We start from the raw sequence: 16203 nt of genomic DNA, 5'->3' as shown, positions 1-16203 counted from the left end.
GGGGCTGGGGGCCGGGAAGGGGGCGCCTACGGTTACCGTGCTCGGCGACGTCCGCCAGAAGGGCCCGGGCCAGCCGCCCCGCGCCTCCCGTCTCGGTCCCGGTTTCCGCCAGCACCACCTGGATCTCCGTGTCCGCCTCCGCGCCCGTGGCCTCGCGGGACTGGGGCGTGCGCGGCACCTTGGACACCGCCATTTGCAGCCCCTGGTACTGGGGCTGGGAAGGGGGACAGTGTTGGCCGGGGTATTCCGCCCCTCGGACCTGCAGGGACGTTGGCGGCAGGGACAATGGTGGACAGGCAGGCGGAGAGTGGACGAGTCTATGAAGCGGATGGGGTCCCAGGATCTCTGCTCAGGGGGAAGTCCCAGGCGGGGGCTGCAGAGGCTGTAGGGGCTGGGTTGGGGGCGGCCTCATTACCAGGGCCAGGAAGGAGTCCAGCAGCCGCGCCCGGTACCGGTCCAGGTCAAAGGCGGGGCCGTGGGTCAGCAACACGATGGCTCCTGCGACAGGAGGGCAGGGGTCACCGCCGAGAGCCCCGGGACCGACAGGGAAACTGAGGCTGGGGTGGGGTGAGCCAGAGTGGCCAGGCCGTCCCAGAAAGCAGGAGCCAGACGGAGGCGCTCACCGCAGAGGTCGCAGCACTGTCCCTCCGGTCGGAGGGCGTCGTGGCAGGCGGCAGGGGGGCAGTGGCCGCCCAGGGGCTGGAGCAGGGCCTCGCAGATCCACGGCTGCACCTGGAAGGGGGCAAGCGGGGGTCAGCGCGCAGAGGACGAGGAGCAGGCCGCAGGGAGAGAGGGCCTTGCGCCCCGGGAGGCGAGCAGGCCCGCACAGTCCCGACCTCGGGCCCAGCGCCCACCCCACCTCGCGCGCTCCCCCGGCCGCCCGCTGCGGGCCGCGCTCACCTCGGCGTTGCCGCAGACGCAGCCCGACGGGTCGGCGCAGGCCTCGGAGCCCACGCTCAGCGCGCCCGGCCCGTGGAAGCGCAGGCGGCCGGCGCGGGACGCCAGGAAAGCGGCCAGGTCCTCGTCGCGCGTGAACGTCTGCGAGTGGCGCGTCCCCAGCGGGGCCAGCCCGAGGAGAAGACAACATCTGAGTTCTCCAGACTAGCAGGGGAAGGAAGCGCTCCGGGGAGGGGCACTGCCAGGGCAAAGGCGGGGGATGAGACCCGAGCCCCCTCCCGCCCCTGCGCGCCGGGCTCACCTGGCCCAGCGCCCAGACGCTGCGGACGCGCACGGTCCGGGCGCCGAGGCCGAGGCCCACACGGAAGGAGGCGTCGGACGGGAAGACGACGTCGTCGTGACGGCAGGGCACGCGCTCGGAGTCCACGGAGAAGAGCCCGCGCGCCGCGTGCCCGGAGCGCCAGACGCTCGGGTCGTGCCACGAGAAGCGGTCAGGGTCGAGGAAGAGCGCGGGGGCGCCTGGACGGGCACGTGTCCCGTGAGCTGCGCCCGGAAACGCCCCTAACCAGGCCCCGCCCCCAAGGCACGCCCTCCACCCAGGCTCCGCACCGAGACGCGCCTCCGTCAGGCCCCATCCCCGAGGCACGCGCTCCGACTAGGGCAGGCCCCGTCCCCACCACGCCCATCAACCTGGCCCCGCTCCGAGACACGCCCTCCAATCGGGGCAGGCCCTCAGCCTGGCCCCGCCCCCAACACGCAGCCCGCAGCCCGGCCCCACCCCTGAGACGCGCCGGCCAACTAGGACAGGCCCCGCCCCCAAGCGCGCCCTCAATCTGGCCCCGCCCCCAAGTACCCTCCATCCAGGCCCTACCGCGGGAGGCAGGCCCTCCAACCAGGATGTGCCCCCACCCAGGCCCCGCCTCTACACACGCCCTCAGCCCGGCCCCGCCTCTCAAGACGCGCCCCATCCAGGCCCCGCCCTTGATCCCGCCCCAACCCGGAACTCGCCCTGCCCTCCAGGCCCCGCCCACCAATGCGCTCCCTCCTGACCCCGCCCCGGCCCGGCCCCCTAACCTGCGCTGCAGTCAGAGTCCGAGCTGGCGTCTGGGGCGCTGAATCTGGCTCCTGAGGCCAGGACGAATTCCCCATCCAGCGGTAGGAGCTGCAGGAAGCGCAGGCTGAGGCGGCGCCACGCGGAGGTCCAGGGCGCCAGAGGCTCCCGCTCCGCGCCCACCCCCGCCCCCCGTCCCTGGGGTGGAGATCCTAGACCATGGCCACAGAGTGGGCAGGGGAGGTCAGGGCCTGGGGGCGCCTCGCCCTGGCTGAGGGTCAAATAGGCCAGAGGGAGCAGGGCCGCAGGCCAACGAGCAGGACCTAGCCTGAGACCTGGGAGCGTGGAGTTTGGGGCTTGGTAACACTTTCCAGGGCCATTACCCTCCCCCGTCACCCCTGAGAAACTGTACAAGCCAGGGGCTCGTGGATTCCAGGAACCAAAGCCGCTGGGGAGTCTCAAGGCAGCCCTGAAACGTGTGAGGGAGGAAAGGAAGCTACGGTTCTGGGGAGGGGTTCCAGGGGTGACAGAGAGGGTAAGGGGCCTTGGAGTCGCCCCCGCCTCCCCGCAGGCCTAGGGTCCACGACGGCAGCCCGTTCACCACAGAAGTGCGGCCACAGCCCCAGGCCTCAGGTATCAGAGGAAATACGGCGAGAAGGCCAGGAGAGGGAAGACTGACCGGGCCCCCTCCCTTCCTCTCCCCTCCGAGACCCTCCTCCTTCTGACCCTCGGGATTGAGGTTGGAGGTGAGGGCTGGGCCACGGGGAGCCGCTCAGTGCAGGATCATGAGGGGTTCAGCCTCATCAGGGGCCGTCCACCCACGGCCCAGCCTCGTGTCCCAATTTGCTGGGCAGGGCCTGCTCTTCATTCCATCTTTGAGCTCTGGACCTGACCAGGAGGCTGACACCAGGAGAATGCGAGGTCACAGGCCAACTACCTCCACACCTGAGGGTGCAGCGCTGTGACAACAAGGCAACCCCACCCACAGGAGCCAGGGGCGAACCATGGGGACAAATGGACACGCTATACCTCAGGAACAGGGGAGGTATTAACAGTGTGAAGCATGAACAAGAACTTGTTTTTAAAAAGAACCAAAGGGAGAAATATAAATAAATTATGAAAAGTATAATAGTTGAAAGGAAGAGCACAATAGCTGAGAAAAACATGACGACTGATCCAGCTGAAGAACACCCAGTGATTGGGTGTTCTTGTTAAGGAACTCTCCAGAAGACAGCAGGAAAGGACTGAGAGAGAGAAACCAAGAGAGACAGGAGGCTCGACATCCAAGTGCCCAAATTCAGATACAAAGGTGGAGGAGAAGAGGAAATAATTGAAAAAACAACAAAGATGAATTTTCCAGATTTGAAGAAAGCTAGGAAACCTGGGAATGAAAGGTCTCACTAAGTGCCAAACAGGAAAAAAGGAGAGCCACACCCAGACACAGGATGGTGCGTTTATGAATATCGAAGACAAAGAGAACGTTCTAAAAGCTTCAGAGAGAAAGAACAGATCACCCAGCAAAGAAAAAAATCCAGAAATCAGGTGTCTTGGCAACAGCAATGGATGCAAAAAGACAATAGAGTAATGTTTTATATATTAAAGGAAAAGAACTTTCCATCTAGGATTTTATATCCAGCCAACCTTCCATTCAAACACAACAGCATAATAAAAAATATCCGCAGGGCTAAAAGACTTCAAAATGGTTGCCACACAACCACCTACTCTGAAAACACGCTTGGAGGAAGAAGGAATGAAAGAAATCCAGAAGCTACAAAGAGATATGGGAAGTCAGGGTGATGAAATGCTTTAGTACAGTTTATTGGTCTTGTTAGATTTTTAAAAGCTAGAACTAAAATGTGATGGGGGAGGGAGAGACCAAAGGGGGCCAGGAGTACAGTAAGAACTTGCTTGCTCCTGGGGGAAGATACAGATATTGAAATTTTAAGAAATTAAAAGGACTGCCAAGCTTGAAAACCTGGATGAAATATATCAATCTCTAGAAAAACTTAAAATGTCAGAATTGACACAAGAAGCAATAGAGAATTTAAATAGACTGGAAAGCATTAAGGAAATTCAACTGTTAGTCAAAGACCTGCTCTTCCCCAAACCCCAGTCCAAGTGTTTCCACAGGTGACGTATACTGAACTCTCAAGGAATAAGTAACTTCTTACAGAACTTGTTCTGGGGGGAAAAAAAAGAGTGAAAATTGCCTAGTCTATTTTATGAGGCCAGTGTAATCTTGATTCCAAAACCAGATGAAAGACAATACAAGATAGAAAAGTTATAAGCTCATTTTACTTATAAACAAAGATGCAAAAACCTTAAATAAAATATTGGCTGACTAGATCCAATAACGCATTTTTTAAATACATGGTGGTCATAGGGGTCATGTCCCAGGACTGCAGGGAAGGAGAGGGGACAGCTCCCAGCCCAGCTTCCCAGTGGCGTGTGTGTTAGTGTCCCAGCAGATGGCAGTGGAGAGTCCTGTGCCAGCAAAATCAGTCTAGTATGACAGAGGGAAATCAAGTGTCCTGAAGAAGTGGGGCATTTGAAGAAGTGGCACACTTTGACCAGCACCTGCAGGAAGGTGCCAGGAGGACATCAGTCCTGCAAGGATGGTTCAACCTCAGAAACCCTCATTAACAGGCTAAAGGAGGGAAGAAAATCACATCTCGATTGATGTAGAAAAAAACTGAAGAAGTCCAACAACATACTTACGATTTTTTAAAAAGCTGATGGCAAACTGGCGATAGAATAGAATTCCCACAATTTAATAAAGTTTATGTGCCAAAACCCTACAGCAAACGTTAAATTCAATGGAGAAACAACATGCCTTCTCTGTCACATTGGAACAAGACGAGGACCCCCTTTCATCACTTCTGTTAACATAAGGGAAGAGGCCCTGGACAATGCTATAAGGAAAGAAAAAGAAATAAAAGGGGTTAGGACTGGAAGGGAAGAGAAACAACTGTCATTTACAAAAATAGCCAACTAGAGAATATAATTTTCAAAAATAAAGCACCATTCACAATGGAAACCAAACCATAGAGGCCAGCCCCGGTGGCCTAGTGGTTAACTTCAGCACATTCCACCTTGGCAGCCCAGGTTTGGTTCCCAGCCACAGACCTACACCACTCTGTTAGTGGCCACGCTGTGCTGGTGGCCCACATACTAAAAAAAATAGAGGAAAATTGGCATGGACATTAGCTCAGGGCAAATCTTCCTCAGTAAAAAAAAAAAAGAAAGAAACCAAACTATAAAGTATTTATGAATTAACTGACACTATACAAAATCTCTATGGGGACCACTTTAAAACTATAGTAAAAAAAAGAAAAGAAAAGAAAAGAAATTGTAGTAAAGAGTTTTATGATGGATGACCTGAAATATTTGGAGAGATGGTGTATGCTCCTGAATGGATGACCTGACTGTAAAAAGCCGTTGTTCATTCCCAATCAAAATTCCAAGGTTTTGGTGGTGTTGCTGTTGTTTCCTGATAAACCTACTCTACGATTTCTCTGCATCAATCAGATCCACAGAGAACCAGTTGACCTTGTAGCAGAAGGGTGAAGGGGGAGTTGCCCCAATGGGTAGTAAGACGTCCCGCAGATCCACAGCGTGGGGAGCGCGCGGCGCCCGCAGGAGGACAGGCAAAGAGACCAGAGACTGAAGGCAGCGCTCTGAGAGGGCCCCGCACACACCCCGGGCGTCTGATGAGCCGTGACGGCAGCGCCGCAAAGCCAAGGGGCAGGGCTGGGGGTTTGGAGCAGGATGTGGAAATTGCGCTCATTCTCAGGAGAAACGTGAGGCTGGTTTCACAGCTAGGCCGCCCGAAACATGTGCCCCTAAGGGTGGAACCGTGACGTAACAGACGTGACATAGATTTGATTATGGTTGTGACAGAGGAGCAGAGAAGGGAGGACTCTTAAAACACCAAAAGCTTGGTTCTATCTAAGGCGGCGGATCCGGCGTCGCACGGATCACGACGTCCGTTCAAGGGCGCGCTCCGCAGGATCTCAAACCGCACCCACCCGCGGACAGAAAATAGAGATTCCTTTCAAATGAGAACACCGGGCGGAGGGTGGAAATGGGCCAGGAGAGGGGGGTGCAGGAAAAGGAAAATCCCAGGGTGAGAAGCTTCAAGTCTGAGAAACAGAAATTAAAACACCGACGTCGCTGCACCTCTTACGAGGCGACGTCTCCGCAGCCGGACGACGCTGAGCGCCGGGGGTCGTGGAGGAGGGGACCCCGGTGCAGCGGGCGCGGGAGGCGGCCTCCGGCGGCGCCGAATCCATTCCGCCTCCGCCGGCTGCGACCCCGGGGCCATTGCCCCTGTCCCTGGGCTCCTGGACTGTTCCCACCCGAGTCCTCCGGGGGCGGCGCGGTGTGGGGCGGCTGGGGACGTGAGGCAGTGTCCCATGGGTCGGTGCCCAGGGGTCCCCAGAAAGGGAGGAGGGGCTCCCGTCTGGGCAGCTGGAAATGGCAGGAAGGGCTGGCTGGAGGGACCTATCAGGAAATGAATGGATGAGTAAATGAAGGAAGGAAGGAAAGAACCTTGTCTCTTTTAAGATCCCCAAGCTTTTCCAAAGGAAGAGATCATCAAAGTAAGGAAGTGGGCCCGGAGGGGCCCCCAGGCCCCGACACCCCACCCCCAATTGATTCCTCTGCTGGGGAGTCCCCCACCTGCTCCAGGTGCCCCTGCGCTCTCGCCGCGGCGCGGGCCGGTTGCCTGGGTGGCGCACGGGCTGTGGGGGCGGGATCGCTGGATCCAGCCGCTGCCCCCCAGGCCTCTGCCTCCGCCCCCTCGCCGCCCCCTCGGCCGCACTTTAGTCTTTGGGTTGGACAAATGTGGAAGGGCGTCCCAACCCGGATCTGCGGGCACAGTGGACACCCAGCCTCTGCCTGATGTCTCCTCCTCAGGGAAGGGGTCCCCTGCGCTGACCAGTCCGGCCCTGCGCGGGGCCAGGCTCCCAGAATTAATGCCGCTTTAAAAACCGTCAATTACCCGAGCCGCCTCGGAGGGGAAATAAGGCCCGCGTCCCAGATCCTGCATCAGGGCAAGAGACTGGGTGGGGCCGGGGCCACTGGGCCGCCCCCACTCACCCACACAAAATCCAGTGGCCTCCGCTGAGGATCCCAACCCTGGAACCCACGCGCAGAGCCCCCAGCTCCGCCCTTTGCTGGGGGCCAGCGACCCTCACGAGGGTGTGACCGATGCTGGCAGGTCCACAGGCGACGGGACAACGATCCGTTCCAACCCCGGGAGCTGCGGCTCTGGGGAGGGGCTTCCCCACGAGCGGACTCTGAGACCCTGGGGGCCTGGGAAACGACGCTCCAAATCAGGGATGGGGGCCCTTTCTGTAAAGGGCTGGAGAGTAAATATGTTAAGCTTTGCGCACGGTCATAGCCACTCAACTCTGCCGCGGCCATCGATGCTAGTGATCGAATGGGCGGGGCTCTGCCGATAAAACTATGGACCCTGAGATTTGAATTCCTCGTGCCACGAAATAGTCGTCTTCTTTCGACTTTCCCTCCAAGCACTGAAAACGTAAAAACCGTCTTTAGCTCCAGCCATGTGGCTGCACTTGGCCGGTAGGTTGCTTCTGACACGCGCCTTTGATGACGGCAGTCTTTCTCACAGGCCTTATCAGAGCCCTTAACACATTGTGAGGCTCCAGGCAAGCGCAGCTCCAAACGTACGTGGTTATGGAACTTCTTTTTCCCTCCTAATTCCCACCGTCCTCTGGACGCTAACGTTCTGTGAAGCAGTTTGAGAGAAAGCTCCCCTGGAGTTCTGATGGAGTTTCTGGCACCAGGACAGGAAAGGGGTTTGGGGGATGGGGGTGGGGGTGGGGGTGGGGTTAGGGAGGGGGGTTTCCCAGCGCAAACCTCAGGGAAGACAGACTGGGTGGCGGGGCGGGGGGGAGGGGGGGGGGGGGAGGCGGAGGCCACAGGCAGAGGGCAGTGGGGACCCGAGGCGCCCTCGGCACCTGCCTCCAAGGCTGGGGCACAGCCTGGGCTGGGACCGCAGGACCAGTGTCCCCTCCCAGAAGCCCCTCCAGAGGCCGAGGGCCCGAGGCCTGCACGGTCCCCCCTGCGGTGGGGGCCGGTGAGGAGGCAAGGAAGGGGCGTGCCAGGCGGGTCGGGCTCCGACCGCCAGCCGCCCTGACCCGCGTCGCAGCCGCAGCGCCTCACCATGTCCGAGATGCTGTGACCTTCTCGCACCAGGACTGACACCATCTGCAGGAGGAAGCGGCGTCAGCGGGCGGACCCCGCGGCCCCACCCGAGCCCAGGGGGGGCGCAGGCACCTTGTCCGCGGGGAACCTGACGGCGGCGCCCGCGCACGGGGTCCGGTTCTGGCTCCAGTTGGTGGCGGCGTCGAAGTCGGTGTTGGGGACCCAGAATTTGTAGGCGGCCCGGGTCAGCGCTGGGGAGGGGGCGATTGAGTGGTCCCCGGGGCCCGCAGCACCCGGGTTCTCGCCCAGGCGCCCCACAGTCGGGGCGCAGATGGGGTCCCCGCGGCGACGCACGCCCGGGCCCCCGTCCCTCCCCGCGTCGGACCAGACCCTGCGGGAGCCCGGCCCCCACGCTCGCCGACTAACTTCTACTGGAACCGCAGAGCCCTCGCAAACGTGCCCGCCTCCAGGACGCCGACCAAGACCGCCTCCCCCAGTTTGCCCGGCGCTGGCCCGGCCCGGTGAGGACGGTGATGAGCAAGGACGGAGGGGAAGGGGCGGCGGAAGCCTCTGTTGAGAAGAGGGGCTGGGGGCGGCTCTGAACCGGAGCTGTGTCCTGAGGGGGCCGCGAGGGGCTAAGAGAGCGGGACGGGGACGGGGCTGCAGGTTCTAAAGCTCCCGGGCGCTGGGCGGCGGGCACCGAAGAGGCGCGCCAGCCGGGCTGCGACGCAGGAGGGCCAGGGCGCCCTCGGGGATGGGGAAACTGAGGCAGGCTGCAGAGCCCGGCAGCCTCACGCGCAGTCGCTGCTCTCGGCAGGGCCTGAGGACGCGGCCACTTCGCAGACGGGCCGGCGGCGCCGAGGGCGGGAGCCGAGGCCCCAGCGCTGGGCTGGCCCGGGCTCCTGGCGCGCCCCGCCGCGCACTCGAGTCTCGCAGCCCCTCAAGCCCTCGCCGCCCACCCCTCGGGGGACCTTGACCCGCCGGGCCTGTCGGGCCGGGGCCCAGCCGCGGCGCACGGTGCGGCCCCCACCGGCGCGGGCCCCGCTTACCGCAGAGCTGCAGCCACAGCAGGGCCCGGCCCAGCGCGCCCATCCCGCCTGGGCCCGCGGAGCCTCCAGGAGACTTTGCCCCGCGGGGCCCACGTGACCGGGCGGGGTGGGGTGGGGGCCTCCGGGACGGTTACACATTTACCTCCAGACCCGCCTGGCCGATTCTGCAGGCCCCTCGGAGGAGCCGGCTCCACCTCGCTCCTCCCCACACACTCCGCCCTCCAGGACCTGAGGACCCTGCGTGCTCAGGAAGAGGGGCTCGTCAGGACAGACCTGCCCCAAGACGTGGGTGTGTTGAGGGGGGAGGAAACAACCTTTGGGCTCCCCCGTCTCTGTCTTGGGTGCAGCCCCTCTGCCCAACTGGTGGGGCTGGGTGTCCACTCTTCCAAGGAGGGCCCCCCTGCCTCCTGGCCTGGATGGACTGTGGATGGTGGCAGAAGGACATGTGTAGATGAGTGGGGAATGGTTCATAGTGGGTGCACGGTGAGTGGGGAAGGGTATTTGCCCTAGCTGGTGGACGGATGAAGAGTGGGTGGATGGGAGATGGTGAGTGAATAAGTACGTGGACAGTAATCTAGGGAGGGTGGATGGGTGATGAGTGGTGTGTGATTAGGTGGATGCTGGATGGTATTGGTGAATGATGGATCGTGGCTAGATAGTGGATAGTGCTGGATGGTTGATGATAAGTGGACAGATGGTGGATCATGGATGGTGGTTGGGATCGGTGGATGGATGCATACCGGAGAGTAGATTGTGGAAGGGTGGCTATGGGTGGTAGTTGGCAGGTGGATGAAGAATGGTGGAATCCATTCTGGGCGACGGGATCATAGAGAGCGAGTGGGTGGGCAGACAGGTTCTGCATGGTAAACTAGATGACGGACAGTGGGGTTATGGGTAGTGGGGTGGTGAACTGATTATTAGCTGATGGGCTGTGAATCAATAGAGAGACGGATGGGTGACCTGTGGATGGGGACCAGCAGCGAATGCCTTATTGGTTATGGTGGATGGAAGGAGGAGGAACAGTGTGGGGGCCGTTGCGTCCAGGATGACCTGGTGGTAGATGAGTGAATACAGAAGGGCGGGTGGAAGGGTAGGTGATGGAGGTGCGTGTATAGAGGGAGGACGGTGGGTAAAAGGGAACTGCTCGGACTTGGGGACCCCTGGCGCCTTCCTCCCTCCAGGTCACCCTGCCCTCTCCTGCATGCCCTCCCCTCACCTGCAGACCTCCCGTCTTCAGCACCCTTCACTCTGACTGGCCTTTGCTTCTCCCACACACAAGATATTTCATGCAAGAAGGATGGAACCCGCCGCTGGGGGCACGCCTGCCTCTGTAAGCTCTGGGCAGGGGCAGCGGCTCCTCCGACTGGGCAGGAGGGAGCGAGCACATGGGTGCGTGCCACCCTTTACCCTCGTGGGACCTAGGCACTTACTCTCAGTGGCTCAGCGGTGCCAGCCCTGCCCAGCCTGGGACCAGGAGGGGGGGAGGTCTGCCTGGTCCTGGAGTTTGGCCCGCCCGCCCATTGGGCTGGCAGGAGCTCCATCCTCCAGGCAGCCTCGACCAAGACAAAGGGGCTCTTGTGGGGTCAGATCTCCTCGTCTTGCTTCTCGCCGGGAAGGAGGCAGTTCCGTCTATGGGGCCTCTTTGGGACGCCACCCCAGGGAGTCTGGCTCCGCTCCCCTCCCCTCCTCCCACCACCCCACTTCTGGTTCTCAGTGAGGGAGCTTGGAGGGGCTCAGCGAACTTCAAGCCGGTGCCCAGAGCACCATGGCCAAGCCTGAAAGGCCAGGCAGGCCACTCCCAAAGAGATTGTGCTGTCTGGAGAGGGCAGTGAGACTACTTGGGCAGTTAGGGAAGGCTTCCCAGAAGAGGTGGCATTAAAGTTGAGACATGAAGGATGGGGTTGCAGCTGCAGCCAGTGCGGTGCGTGGACTGAAGGTGGCAGAACAGGGGTTGGAGCTGGTCGGCCGTGGGGTATTGGACTGCAAGGGGAACCCTTGAGCAGAGGCTGGAGGTGGGTCCTGTCGTCAGAGGATGACTCAGAGAGGAGCCCCTGCCAAGGCGGGAGACAGGCACCAGCCCTGGCCCAGAGCTGCCAAAGGGTCCCCAGAACGCCTCAGGAACAGAGACGTGCAGGGAGGAATGGTTGGACCGCCCTGCAGGTGCCCAGCCTTCACAGAAACGGCATGCACATGTGCCCCGGCCACCCAGGTTCACATGCGGGCATGCACTTTCGAAGTGGTCAGGATCTCACTGGGAAGTGGGAGCAATGCAAAGTCCCAGAGAAAGTTTCTTCCCATAACTAGGAAATCCTGTGAAGCAGCTGCTTCAGGCAAGGCTGGATCCAGGGGCTTGGGCTGTCTGGTCTCTGTGTCTGTCTGTATGTCTGTCTTGCTCTGTCTTGGCTTGACTGCCCTCACTGTGTTGGTTTCCCTCTGCACACAACCTTCTCCACCAGCCAGGGAAGGTGGCCTGGGAGAGCTGGACTGCCACCTCCCTGGCTGGGCCATTGTGCAGTGTCTCATGAGGTCTCTGATAGGTTCCTGTTTCCAATTCTGCACCAATCACGTGGCCCGGGGTTGCTGTGCTCTGATTGGCCACAGCCACCCTCCCAGGTGTGAGGGCACCATGAGCCACAGCCCTGCAGCCCTGGGGGTGGGGATGGGGATGGGCAGAACTGCCCACAGCCAAGGTCCCCACGTGGACTCCCAGAGCTGGGGAATCCCTCCCTTCTCAACTCTGTGGGAACAGCTCTAAGCCCAAATCAATTCCCCAGCTCCTTCTCCCCCACTTTGTCCCTGACTTACTGCGTGGGCTTGGGGAGGTCCCTGCACCTCTCTGGGCCTTAGTGTCCTCTGGAGGGACCCGAGCTCCAGTGTGCATGGCTCCGTTCCTGGACAGTGGGAGGGGAGGTTGCGGTAGAGGATGAGAGGGTGGCCCCTCCCGGCAGGGCTCCCTTTACTCAGGTCTCTGCACAAAGTCACCCCCCCACAGAGGCCGTCTTGTTTCCCAACTGTCAGCATCTGCCACAACGTGCCCCATGTGGCCCTGCTCACGCTCTGGGTATATGGCCTGGAGCCCAAGAGATGCTCCAAAAAAACACCCGGGAGGAAGGGAGGCTGGTCACATGGGCCCCTGCCGGCCGGGCTCAGGGACCTTTGATCCTCAGCCCTGTGATTTCCCTGCCAACTTCCAGGTTTCTCTTTGGGCCTTTCATTCATCCACGTGCTTGGTGCCAGGCCTGCAGGCGGCCCGGGAGCACGGCCTTCCTGAGTTTGCTGCTGGACAGGGAGAAGGACGATGGACACAAGATGCACCCCTCAGTTCTGATCGGGGCTCTGAGGCAGCATGAAGCAGGGGGTGGCTGGAATGTAAGGTGAGGGTTTGTGTGAGCAGTTTAGGCAAGGTGGCCAGGTAGGCCTCTGTGAGGGGGACATCAAGCTGAGGCCTGGGATATCTACAGGAAGAGGAAATAGCCAGTGCAAAGGTCCTGAGGCAGGAGCATGAGGGAGCCTGCAAGGAAGGTGAGAAGCCCACACATGGGAGGGATGGAGGAAGGGAAAGCTAGGAGGTGAGGCTGGGGGACTGCTGGGGGCTGGATTTGATGCAAGTAAGAGCGGAACACAGGAGGGTATGAACTGTGGCGTCTCCACTTGGCTTGGATGGGGCTGAGCTGGCCGCTGGTCAGCCCTGGGGGAGATGTGGGGCACCCCTGGTCATGTCCTGCAATGATAGAGCCAGGCTCTGACACAGGCTGTCCTGCGTTTGAATGCTGCGTGAGGCTGCACAACTCACTTAGCCTCTCTGTTTCATCCTTCATCTGCAGAGCCAGGGTAGCAGTGCCCACCTCACAGGGCACCAGGGCCAGGCGAGGCTTGGCACCCCTTCATGCTGCCACCTGGCCTAGGGGGTGAGGGGAGCCCCAGGAGATGAGGGGCTCAGTCCCAGGACACTGTCCACCCCTTTTCCATCTGTGGACCATGGGAAGAGGAGGACGTCGGGGGAAGCCAAGGGCCTCGGGAGCCTTGAGCTGGGAGCCGCCCCCGAGCTGGGAGCCGCCCCCGAGCTGGCCGCCAGATCCCCAGGCCACAATGGGGAGGGTTCTTGCCAGGGGTTCCCGTCACTGTCTTGCCTGCCCTCCCCCGTCCTCCTTCCAGGTGGAAGGTTTAATTTGTCACCTGTGCCTCCCACCTTTATACTGAGGGGACGGCTGTATGTGGGGGGAGTTCACAGGTCTCTGGGTCAAGAGGAGCCAAAGCCCGAGGTCAGGGACACTGGCTCAGGGCTCCAGAGCCCTCGCTGTCCCTCCCTGGGACTGCCTGGGTCAGGCCATGTGAGTGCATGAGACTTGGGCCAGGTAAGGACAGAGCTTGAGGGCTGCCACGATGGGCTGGGTCCCCCGCGCTGTCACAGGCAGCTGTGTCAACTAGGTGCCCGAGCCCCAAACTCCACAGGGGGAGGGGGAGCTCAGCGCCATGGCTACCGTGTCATCCGCCACCCATAGGGTGTCTGTCGGGGGTCCAAGACCTCTCAGCTGAATGACCTGAGGCCAGGTCCAGGGCCCAGCCACTCGACCCAGTGGGACAAGGTCACCACGGGGTGTCTCCTGCCAGGCCTGTGGCCCCCACACATGGCACACGTCCCTCCCACATAAACACACAAGGTGCTTTTCACACGGGTTTTGTGCACCCGCCACCGCCTTAGTCCCATTTTACAGACGAGGAAAACCTCAGCCACGTGCCCAGGGCTGGAGCCTGCCGCAGTGTCCTCGCTCCTAACACCACCCCCCTGCCCCGGGCCGGCTTTCTCCCGCCCTCAGATCCGGCCCTCGCCCCTGCCAGTGCCGACGGGCGCCGCGGCTCCCTGGGGCCTGGGCGAGGGCAGCGGCGCGTGGACTCCGAGCTCTGCCCCCTGCCAAGGCCGACCCTGAGGCCGGGGGCACTCAGAGCTTCGCCTCGGTGTCTATGTTCTTGTCCAGGAAGCGGGGACGTGTTGGAGGCCTCCAAGCAGCCCTGAAGCCCTTAAGGGACACCGGCCCCGCGGGCCCTCGGCAGTGAGCCTCGCTCTAACGGCGGTGGGAACGTAGTGCCTCGGTTCTCCTGGTGGTGGTGGTGACACATGCTGTGGCTTCGGGACTTGGGTCACGCAGCATCCGTTTCCAGGACACCCGCGAGCGACCACGTCTGTGGCCATCACTAGTTGGGACTCCAGGACCGTCCTGCAGGGCCCGCGAGCAGGTCCGAGCGCCACCTAAGCCGTCACGGGAGGCCAGCGAGGAGCAGGGAGGGCTCCGGGCTGCGCCCCCTCTCCCGGCTGTGCTTTTCGGACTTGAAAGGGACCTTCAGGACGCGGCCCCTCGGGGCATGGCTGGTAGATCCGCGGGCTGAGCGCGGCTCTCGCTCCGTGCCAGTTCCCAGCTCACCCTGAAGAAGTGTCGTTTCGCAGGGTCCCTGTCCCCTGTGCTGAGGGAGGCAGCAAGGGTCCCCCGCCGCCTGGCCGCTCCGCAGGCCTGGTCTGCGGCCTCCTGGTGGAGCCGGGATGCCCCAGGGCCGACCCCGAGCTGGTCTGACGCGCTGCCACCTCAGTCCCGCGGGAGGTCTGGGCTCCGGTGGGGCAGGACACCGGGTCCCAGGAGGAGCCCCTCAGGACACCCTGTTTCTCCTCATGCCTGCTTCCTGCTGCTGGACAGGTGGCCAGCTCTGTGTCCGGCTCTGCCCAGTGTCCCATCAGCGCCTTCAGCCCAGGCGCAACCAGCCGGTGTCTCTTCTTGCTGGGTTATGCCCATTTCCCTTCCCGCAGGACTCAGGAAAAAACCTCCAGAAGGTGAGAGAAGGATCCAGTTTCTGAAATCCCTGCTGACGGCCCCTCAAAAGGGGCTGGAGATCCCCCGTACACGTGGCTCCGTGTCTGCTGGCTCAGGGACTCGGGTTGCCCAGCCCCCAGGCCGTCCCCACTGTGCACCGGCTGGGTGGGCAGGGCCGTCCTCAGGGCTTCTGACTTCGGTGGCTGTGGGCCACCCAGAATCTCCCTCGGTGACCCTGGTGTGGTCAAGGCGGCCGTGGGACGCCAAACCTGAGTGTCCAGGGAGATGGATGGAGCGCAAGCCCCTCACCACAGGCGTGTGTGGCCTCGGGACCCCCCAGAGGGACGGACGAGGCTGTGCTTCCTTCTCGGGGCAGCTCCTGGGTGATGGGAGCCCATGTTAGGAAGAGCTGGGGGGCCATGGTTCCCCGTCACGTGCTGCCAGCAGTCCCACGGATGTGGGGTGGGGAGGACTCTCAGTGGGGCCCTCAGGCCACCATCAGCCTGGGGACAACGGGAGCAGTGTGGCCACTAGGTGGCTGTGAGCAAACAGAGAGGCCCATGAACGACCTCCAGGCCAGCCCGAGACCCTGGGTGGGAGCAGCCCTTGGGGACTTGTTCCTGGACCCACCTCTTCCAGCTGCTTAGTGGGCCACACCGGGAGGCTGATGGCCTCTCCCCTTGGCCCTGGCCCTAAGCTGTGACTTGACAAGGGGGGGTGAGGCCGAGCATGGCGCTCCAGTGGCCAAGTGGGGCTGCAGTGGTGACACTTGGAGGAGCAGCGGCAGAGGGAGAGGGGCAGGCAGCTCCCAGGGTCTTTGCACCAGTGTTGGAAAGCAGCCCTGACATCTGATAATTCAGGGGGGACCTCAAGGGAGATGCAGTGCTTCCTGCTCCCGGGCCTGACCGATGTGACTACCTGTGGAACTGTGAGACCAGCCACGTTGGTGCTGAGCTGGGGAGGGGGCAGTGTCAGCCCTGTTCCCTCTGACCTTCCTACTATGAGCAGCTGCTTAGAAGATGTCACCAGAGCCCCGACAACCACCTGCAGTGTCAGCACTGGTATGGCTTTTTAATAACCACCTTGTTTCAGAAAGGAGGCACATGCTGTCCTTCCATTTGACAGATGAGAAAACTGAGGTTCAAAGGGCCCAAAGTCCCATGGCTGATCAAGTGGTGGAACTGGGACAGGACCCCAAGTCTGCGGGCCCCACTCACCCCCTTCCGTGGTG

General features: G+C 61.5%; 2 protein-coding genes across 3 annotated transcripts in view; one reads left to right on the top strand and one right to left on the bottom strand.

The window, feature by feature from the left end:
• Positions 1–9258, bottom strand: part of AMN (amnion associated transmembrane protein) — a 10425-nt gene extending 1167 nt beyond the window's left edge. For both annotated transcript variants that reach the window (XM_046647319.1, XM_046647321.1), the window contains exons 1-9: positions 9172–9258; positions 8255–8373; positions 8141–8185; positions 1972–2059; positions 1199–1416; positions 901–1038; positions 624–732; positions 416–498; positions 37–214 (exon numbers count right to left, since the gene is read on the bottom strand). In XM_046647319.1, the coding sequence (XP_046503275.1) occupies positions 37–214; positions 416–498; positions 624–732; positions 901–1038; positions 1199–1416; positions 1972–2059; positions 8141–8185; positions 8255–8373; positions 9172–9214 (1021 nt within the window). In that variant the 5' untranslated portion in view covers positions 9215–9258. The remainder of the gene's footprint in view (positions 1–36; positions 215–415; positions 499–623; positions 733–900; positions 1039–1198; positions 1417–1971; positions 2060–8140; positions 8186–8254; positions 8374–9171) is intronic.
• On the top strand, positions 8380–14934 carry LOC124230873 (formin-like protein 5). Its single transcript, XM_046647322.1, has 2 exons — positions 8380–8643; positions 14148–14934. Exons 1-2 carry the CDS (start codon positions 8454–8456, stop codon positions 14183–14185), a joined length of 228 nt encoding a protein of 75 aa, XP_046503278.1. The 5' UTR covers positions 8380–8453; the 3' UTR covers positions 14186–14934.
• The last annotated feature ends 1269 nt before the right edge of the window (positions 14935–16203 follow it).

This window comes from Equus quagga, chromosome 20 (assembly GCF_021613505.1).
Source record: "Equus quagga isolate Etosha38 chromosome 20, UCLA_HA_Equagga_1.0, whole genome shotgun sequence".
Classification (NCBI taxonomy): domain Eukaryota; kingdom Metazoa; phylum Chordata; class Mammalia; order Perissodactyla; family Equidae; genus Equus; species Equus quagga.
Note: the sequence above shows the minus strand (reverse complement) of the source record. Positions and strands in the feature narration are given on the sequence as shown.